Source organism: Chiloscyllium plagiosum, chromosome 3 (assembly GCF_004010195.1).
Source record: "Chiloscyllium plagiosum isolate BGI_BamShark_2017 chromosome 3, ASM401019v2, whole genome shotgun sequence".
Lineage (NCBI taxonomy): Eukaryota > Metazoa > Chordata > Chondrichthyes > Orectolobiformes > Hemiscylliidae > Chiloscyllium > Chiloscyllium plagiosum.
In genome coordinates this window covers 19,823,830-19,833,190 of record NC_057712.1, presented here as the reverse complement: position 1 = coordinate 19,833,190, position 9,361 = coordinate 19,823,830, and the positions used below count along the sequence as shown (strand labels likewise).

Genomic DNA, 9,361 nt, shown 5'->3' with positions numbered 1-9,361 from the left:
TCGCCGAGCTGGAAGTTTTTGTTGCAAACGTTTCGTCCCCTGTCTAGGTGACATCCTCGGTGCTTGGGAGCCTCCTGTGAAGCGCTTCTGTGGTGTTTCTTCCGGCATTTATAGTGGCCTGTCCCTGTCGCTTCCGGTTGTCAGTTTCAGCTGTCTGCTGTAGTGGCCGGTATATTGGGTCCAGGTCTATGTGTTTGTTGGTGGAGTTTGTGGATGAGTGCCATGCTTCTAGGAATTCCCTGGCTGTTCTTTGTTTCGCTTGCCCTATAATGGTAGTGTTGTCCCAGTCAAATTCATGTTGCTTGTCGTCTGCATGTGTGGCTACTAGGGATAGCTGTACCCAGCATGAGCAAAACTAACGTAGTGTACAAAATCCCATGCAAGGACTGCACAAAACACTATATAGGACAAACAGGAAGACAGCTAATGATCCGCATCCACGAACATCAACTAGCCACCAAACGACACAACCAGCTATCCCTAGTAGCCACACACGCAGACGATAAGCAACATGAATTTGACTGGGACAACACTACCATTATAGGGCAAGCGAAACAAAGAACAGCCAGGGAATTCCTAGAAGCTTGGCACTCATCCACAAACTCCATCAACAAACACATAGACCTGGACCCAATATACCGGCCACTACAGCGGACAGCTGAAACTGACAACCGGAATGGCAGGGACAGGCCACTATAAATACTGGAGGAAACACCACAGAAGCGCTTCACAGGAGGCTCCCAAGCACTGAGGATGTCACCTAGACAGGGGACTAAACGTTTGCAACAAAAACTTCCAGCTCGGCGAACAGAACCACAGCTATATCTTTTGTGACATTCCCAGAAATTGCAGGAATTAATTTCCAGCACCTAACCCCAGTGAGATGTAGCATTTTCTTTAGTATCTTCATTTTTAGTCTCCTTTTAAACATTGTTCCCAACTGGTAATCTTCTCTAGAATCCACACATTTAATGTATTTTTTTTTAGTGGAGTGTTGGATTTTGTCCATACCTACTGCCGGAGAACAGGAAGGATTATATGATAATGTTTTTCTAAGTGTGTTTAACATTTTATGTATTCTTGTATGTAATTTTTCCCAGTAATTGTCCAGTTTTTGATTGACATTCCTCAAAGGTATAAGATTACGCTACAGTGCTTGTGATCTTAACTGTAACAGAATTCATCATATTTAAGCATTGTTTTTTTTTCATTTTCAAAGCAATTGTTTACTTTGGTGGTCGACAAGAGGGAGAAAATTGGAATTGGGTCTGGGTATTGAGTACCAAACTTGCACGGCAAATCAGCTATCTGGAACTGTTGCTTAAACTGATGTTTGTGAATCCACCAGAACTACCAGAACAGACCTCCAAAGCCTTGCCTGTCAGGTAAAGGGCAATTTTAACAGCCATTCAATAATGCTTTCTCGGTCCTGATGTTTCCATAAATTCTTTTAACAATCTTGGATGCTATCTTTGCTCATTGCTCTCCACATGCCATTGTATAGTTTGAAGAAAAATTAGTGAACTGAGATAGTTTAGAATAAGACTGAAAATACATTGCTTACTAAGTTTGTTCTTTAGAACTGCAAATAATTTAAATGTCTATCATTTCTTGAGTGTCTTGGTTGTTCATGAATATATCTTTTAAACTATGATGTGTTTCCAGTCCAATTCTTCATCTTGTGGTGTTTTTGATGAGTCGTCAACTCAAAATTATTGGTAGCCGTTTCTGACATGACTGTTTTTAAGAGTGTAACTTAAGAGACACTTTAATGTTTTCTCATTACATTCTGTCATTGTAGGTACATAAGTTTTTTTTTCCCTCCACTGCATTGCACAGCAACTTGATTGCCATGTTTTTCTAGAACATAGCTGAGAAACACTTAATTTCTCGCAGGTCTGTACTTAGCTTAAACGTTTTCCAGGTTAAGGATACAGACCCTAGGAACTTTGGAACTTCTCATTTGTTGCTCAGCCATCACTCTTCTGGAACTTGGAGACAGTGAGGACTGCAGATGTGGGGAAGTCAGAGTCGATAAATGTGGAGCTTGGAAAAGCACAGCAGATAAAGCAGCATCAGAAGAGCAAGAGAGTCGACATTTCCAGCAAATGTTTCAGAACTGATGAAGGGTCTGCCGGAAGTGTCAACTCTCTTGCTCTTCTCATGCTGCTTGATCTGTTGTGCTTTTGCCAGCTCCACATTTTATCAACATCAATTTTCTGGAAATGATCATCATAAGATTGACAAACGGCAAAAATGTGTTCCTGAATCATTGGTCCAATTTACAAGATGCTAATTCTCATCACTTTTTTTTGTGGTAGAGATTGCACCAACTTGAGGATTATAAAGGAACTGACTTTTTACTCATAGATTTCCGAGGAGAAAACAGCACCTGCACTGTACATCTTGCAGTGTAGAAAGCAGAATTTTGTTTTTGATCATTGTATAGTCATGTTCACTGGATACAATTATCCACCGGCAATTAAAGAGGTCATTTGGCAGAGTTGGAAAGTTATTTCCTTTGGTTAATAATAGTGGATCAGATTCTCCAACCAAAAAAAAATACACTTGTAGATCAGGCGACTCTCTGTGTGGAGTTTGCACATTCTCCCCGTGTCTGTATGGGTTTCCTCCGGGTGCTCCGGTTTCCTCCCACAATCCAAAAATGTGCAAGTTAGGTGAATTGGCCATGCTAAATTGCCCGTATGTTAGGTGAAAGGGTAAATGTAGGGGAATGGGTCTGGGTGGGTTGTGCTTCGGCGGGTCGGTGTGGACTTGTTGGGCTGAAGGGCCTGTTTCCACACTGTAAGTAATCTAATCTGTAAGTAATCTAATCTGTAATCTAATTTTCTAGCCAAGAGTCTTCTCTACAGAAAGCAGTATAAAGGAATCCACTAACAAGAACAGAATGGATTTGCGTAGAAACTGCACTCACGTTTCTGCAGTAAATGCCGCATTCTCCAATTTAAAAGTCGCACTCCTTCGAAAATTAACGAGAGAAGACAAGGATGGGGAAGAGTGACATGCAGGAATGAGTTGCTAAGTGGGTAAGGAAGGGTTGGTGGAGCAAGTGCAAGGGATTAAGGTGTCAGATGAGTTGGAGTATTCAGCATAGTTTGGATGTATGATGTTGGGGTGATGGAGTGAGCAGGATTGTCTAATCAGGTGTGCTCTGGTCTCTGGTGAGATCAGAGGGATGTTGGCAGATGGTAGTGGCTAGTGCAGTGGGGAGTGGTGAACAGTTAGGTTGAGGAAGTCTGATGGGCTGTTGGTGTCAGTGGAGCAGAGAGAGTGTACTTTGTGAGTTGGAGGTTCAATTAATAGCTACCCTGAAGTCAAATTCAGTTTTAAGGCAATTAACATTTCCTGGGTAATTTTTAAGCTTAAGGGACTTAGGATCTTCTGAAATCTCCAACTGTAACTCAAAGTGGGACTTCTGCTGGAAGGCAGTTGCCCGAAGGAAATCTCTAATTTCCTAGACGATTCCTGTGGAGTCAGTTGCGTCTGGATTTTGGTGGTACTATTGCATGTCTCCAGTCTACACTGCTGCAATGTCTACTTTCCTGACTGGAATTTCAGGGCCATAATACTATTTGTGAAAATACTTCTAACAAGCACTGTTGATGCTTTAACACTTTGAAGAAAATGAGGTAGCGTAGCTTTACTGGTGAAGGAAGGGATTTGTGCTGTGATGAGAAATGACATAAGCACAGGAGATCAAGATGTGGAATAAGTCTGGATAGAAATAACAAATAACGAAGGAAAGAAGTACCTAGGAGGAGTAATCTATAGGTCCCTAAACAGTAATTCCACAGTAGGGTACTGTATAAACCGGGAAATATTAGAGGCTTGCAAGGAAGGTATGTTGATAATCATGGGTGATTTAACATGCCAATTTGATTCTCCCAATCTATGTTCAAGATTCATTTAGTGTATTAGAGATTGGTTCTTGGCAAAATGTTGTGGAACCAACCAGGGAGCAGGCTACCCTGGATATGGTGTTGTGTAAAGAAGAAAGATTAGTTGATGACACCATAATTAAGGATCCTCTATAGGGAGTAGTGATCATAGTATGATCGAATTCAAAATTCAGTTTGGGGGTGAGAAAGTGAAGTCCCACAGTAATGTTCTGGAATTAAAAAGGAAATTTACATAGGCATGAGGACAGATTTTGGCCTGAATAGATTGGACAAGAAAGCTAAAATTAAGGCAGTAGATGAGCAGTGGCAGTTGTTTAAGGAGATATTCAGCTCCTCGCAACTAAAATATATCCCAGTGAGGAAGAAAGATAGTAAGGACAGTTTAAAAAAAAATCCATGGCTAAACAAGGAGGTCAAGGACAATATAAAGTCAAAAACTAAGGTATACTATATTGCAAAGGCCAGTGGCAGGCTGGAAGATTGGGAAACTTTCAAACATAAAGGGATACTAAAAAATTAATAAAAGAACTATGGTAAATGACAAAAGAAAACTAGTGCAACATATCGAAAAGGATAGCAAAAGCTTCTCTAGATGTATTAGAAAGAAAGTTGCTAATATAGAACATATATAGCACAGTACAGGCCCTTATCCATCGATGTTGGTACCTTTGAAGATGAAACTGGAGAGTTAATAGTGGGGAACAGTGAAATGGACAGATGCTAAATCAGTACTTTGCCTCGGTTTTCACAGTGGAGGACAATAGAACTGTTATTTCAGACGCAATAGAAAGGGTAGAATTGAGAACAGTCAACATCGATAGGGAAAAGATACTCGCAAACTATTAGGATTGAGGGCAGACAAGGTCTGCAGGCCTGATGGCCTTTGTCCTAAGGTATTTAAAGGAATTGGCAGCAAAGATAGTGGAGCCACTCGTTACAATATTCTAAAATTCACTGGACACTGGAAAGGTTCAAGTGGATTGGAAAAATGCTAATGTAATACTCTTATTCAGAAAGGGAGGGAAATTACAAACCAGTTAGTTTAACATCTGTTGTTGGGAAAATGTTAGAATCAATTATCAAGCAAGCAATATCAGGACATTTGGAAAGTCAAAACACTATCCATCAGAGTCAGCATGGTTTTATGAAGGGCAAGTCATGTTTGACTAATTTGCTCAAGTTCTTCAAAGATGTAACAAGCAGAGTGGTAATGGGAATCCTGGAAGATGTTTGATAAGGTGTGTCACAAAAGGTTAATTCACAAAGTTGAATCATATGGGATTAGGGGTAATTTATTAGCTTGGATAGGTGACTGGCTGATGGACAAAAGACAGACTCAGGATGAGGACACCCAGATGTTTTTTTTGGCTGGAAGGCAACATGTAACTGGTGTGGTGCCACAGGGTTCAGTCCTTGGACTCCAGTATTTACAATCTACATTAACAACTTGAGTACAAGGATAGAAGGTGCTATAACCAAATTTGTAGATGACACAAAAATAGGTTGGATGATAAATTGTAGTTAGGAAATAAGCTTACAAATGGATAGAGAGAGGTTAGGAGAGCTGGCCAAAATTTGGCAGATGGAGTTTAACTTGGATAAGTGTAAGGTCATGCATTTTGGTTGGAAAAATGGAAGGGTAACCTATTATCTAAATGGGGAGTGTCTTTGACGTGCTGCAGTGCAGAGGGATCTGGGTGTCCTCATTCATGAGTCACAGAAAACTAGCAGCACGGTGGCACAGTGGTTAGCACTGCTGCCTCACAGCACCAGAGACCCGGGTTCAATTCCCGCCTCAGGCGACTGACTGTGTGGAGTTTGCACGTTCTCCCCGTGTCTGCGTCGGTTTCCTCCGGGTGCTCCGGTTTCCTCCCACAGTCTAAAGATGTGCAGGTCAGGTGAATTGGCCATGCTAAATTGTCCGTAGTGTTAGGTAAGGGGTAAATGTAGGGGTATGGGTGGGTTGCGCTTCGGCGGGGCGGTGTGGACTTGTTGGGCCGAAGGGCCTGTTTCCACACTGTATGTAATCTAATTGGGCTTGGATCGGCGCAACATCGAGGGCCAAAGGGCCTGTACTGCGCTGTATTCTTCTATGTTCTATGTTCTATGAAGAAAGTGAGTGGAATGTTGGCTTTTATAGCTAAAGGAATAGAATATAAAGTTAAGAAAGTATTGTTGCAACTATTCAAGGCATTGTTGAGACTGCACCTGGAGTATTGTGCACAGTTTTGGTCCCCTTATTTGAGGAAAGATGTAGGGGCATTGGAGGCAATTCAGAGGAAGTTCACTCGATTGATTCTAGAGATAAGGACTTTGTTTTATGAAGAAAGATTGAACAGTTTATGCCTATACTGTCTGGAATTTAGAAGAATGAGGGGATATCACATTGAGTTATCCAAGATGATAAAAGGTGTGGGCAAAATAAATGTGGAGCAAATGCTTCCTCTTGAGGACAAGAGGTCATAGTCTTAGGATAAGGAGTAGCAAATTTCAAGCATAGTTGAGGAGAAATTACTTCTCCCAAAGGCTTGTGAATCTGTAGAAGTGTGGTGGATGCTGGACAGTGAGTAAATTTAAGGAGGAGTTTAGACAGATTTAATAAATTGATAATGGGTTGAAGGGTTATGGGGAGAAGGCAGGAAAATGGGGATGAGGAGCATATCTGCCATGATCAAATGGCTGAGCAGACTTGATGGGCCGAATGGCCTAACTCTGCCCCTATATCTTATAAGGATGCTCTGCACTTTGGTGAATTAAGATTTTCCATAAGCAACTTTGATATGATGGTCTTTGCTTCCTTGTGAGGAAAGAATCTTCTTTTGGAGAATAGATTGAAGAAAACTTCCACCCTTCACATTAGGTTTTCATTTTGCTGTATTTCATAATATTTAGTAAGTTTCAATTATTTTCATGAGATACCTATTTTGACTGATTACTTTTTAAGGAATATTCTTCCATTAGATTATAGTTAAGTCACTCCAATTCTTTGGCTGTTTTATGTGGTCCTAAGCTACATTAGGAATAAATCGTTGAAGGAAAACCTACTACTGGTATTGCCTCCTTTCAGTCTTTTGAATATTTTTTTCTTTACCTTCATAAAAATGTATAGAAATTATACTACAGAATCAGGCCATTGCCTTCTTTCGTCACTCATGCTGATTTTAAGTTTTAAACGTTTGGTCATTATTTCATTTTCCTGATGGATTTGTCCATTTTACTAATTGAACAAAGCCTTGCACTCGAGTTGCTTTTGCTACTGAATCACCTTTATAACAATTTAGCTTTTAGACTTAGACCTAACAAATTTGTTCAATTTTTAAAAAATTCTCTACCCTTGTTTTCTTTTTTACAACAAAGCATTTATGTTTGGAATAATTCAAATGCATTTTAACATTTTATAACCTCTAATGTTGCCCTTAGTGTTTCAATTAATTTATTCAATTCATTTTTAACATTCCTCTTTTTCTGTTCAAAAGATTTCTTTTCACAGACTACAACAGGCTGTCAAGTGTTGGTGGAGAAACTTCTATGGCTGAAATGATTGCAACCCTTTCTGATGCTTGTGAAAGAGAGTTTGGTTTTTTGGCAACAAGACTTTTTAGAGTCTTTAAGACTGATGATACACAAGGTATTAATCTGCAATGGGAAATATATTGTTGTCACATGATACATATTCATGTGGGAGCTATTTCACATTCATGAAACAAAAAAGAAATTGCTGGCTAAACTCAGCTGGTCTGCAGCATCTATGGGTAGAAAGCAGAGTTTATGTTTCGGCTGCAGTGATGCTTCATCTTTGTTTTATTTTACATTTTTAAAAAAAGTACTGTGATAGGTTCTGCAAAGAAAGTTTTGGATCTCTTGAAAATGTCAATAATGTATATAATCCACATCAATGTTTAAACTTCTAGAAATGGAAATATTCATGCCTGTGCACGTGGTATAGCTGTCTGTGTGTATAAGTACATTATGCACTGGAAAGGTACTGGTGAAGGCAAAATAAACGTGACCACACCTGTGACTGAAACAGGCAATTAGTGTTTCAGATTCCCATATGCAAACGTGATCTATGGTAAAATTAACGCCATCCTGTAAACCAGAATTCTTTACAGTCTGACATCTCTGAATTTGCCCCCAGTCCCCTGATGTAAATGCACACTTCAACAGCAGAAGATGTTCTAGCTGGCACCTGAGTGCTTTTGCATAATCCTGTTGTGACATTCTGACACTCACTGCCACTTAATGGGAGTAATGGCCACTACTGAACAAGAGAAAACATTAGGCATTGTACATTATCATTGCCAAATACGATCACGGTCACTAGCCAGTAATTTCTATTTACCAGCAGAACCTGGTCCCAGTGTGCGCCAGGTAACACAAATTGCTCTGTTCGGCCACAACATGTAGGAGCAAATATAAGTTGTATGGTTCCTTGAGTCTGCTCTGAGATTTAATAAGATCATAGCTGATCTTTGACTTCAATATCGCTTTGCTGCCCAATTCTTGTATCTCTTGTTTCCCTCAGTCTAAAAAATTCAGTTTCAGTCTTAACCATACCAAATACTGAACATCTCCAGTCCTCTGGGATAGAGAATTCTAAAGATTCACAATCTTTCAAGAAGAAATTTGCCCTCATTTTAGACTTAAGTGAAAGACTCCATATCCTTCGACTCTGTTCTGAGGTTCTGGACTTCCCGTTGGAGAAAACAGCCCTGAACAGCTACCATGTCAAAACCATTCAAAATCTCATGTTTCAATGAATCGCCTTTCATTCTTCTAAATGCTCGGGAATACAGGCACTGTCCACTTTATTTTAGGACAATCTCTACAGGAGATCAGTCCCAAAAATCAGTCCATTGAACTTTAGGTGAACTCCCTCAAAGTATCTTTCCTTGGAGACCAAAACACTATTCCAAGTATGATTTCATCAAAGGCCTGTACAATTGCAACAAATCACTTTGCTCTTGTACTCCATACCTCTTGCAATAAAAGACACCTGCTTGTTTGAGCTCTCTTCATGTACATATGTTTCTTGTACAATAGCATCCAAATCCCTTTGAAGATCAGTCATTCAAAACTTCTGTTTTCATAACCTCAACTTGAGCAAATAATGTCACAATTTTACAAATAATATTCATCTGCTACCTTTCCTCCCATTAATGAGCATATCTATATTCCACTGTAAATCCTTGTGTTCTCACAGTTTACATTGCCACATAACTTGTGCTCTTTCTGGGAATTTAGTGTATTTAAATAACAGGCATATTAAGCTGCCTTTAGTACAATTGTGAGAAAGTGAGGACTGGAGATCAGAATCAAAAAGTGCGGTGCAGGAAAAGCACAGCCTGTCAGGCAGCATCTGAGGAACAGGAGAGTTGATGTTTCAAGCATAAGCTGTTCATCATGAATTCCTGTTGAAGAGCTTATGCTCGAAACATTGA

The 9,361-nt window shown here is 39.9% G+C and overlaps 1 protein-coding gene across 8 annotated transcripts in view; it reads left to right on the top strand.

The window, feature by feature from the left end:
• Positions 1–9,361, top strand: part of LOC122541468 (kinase D-interacting substrate of 220 kDa-like) — a 150,187-nt gene that overhangs the window by 77,434 nt on the left and 63,392 nt on the right. For all 8 annotated transcript variants that reach the window (XM_043678271.1, XM_043678313.1, XM_043678306.1 and 5 more), the window contains exons 15-16: positions 1,220–1,385; positions 7,397–7,548. In XM_043678271.1, coding sequence (XP_043534206.1) covers positions 1,220–1,385; positions 7,397–7,548 — 318 coding nt within the window. The remainder of the gene's footprint in view (positions 1–1,219; positions 1,386–7,396; positions 7,549–9,361) is intronic.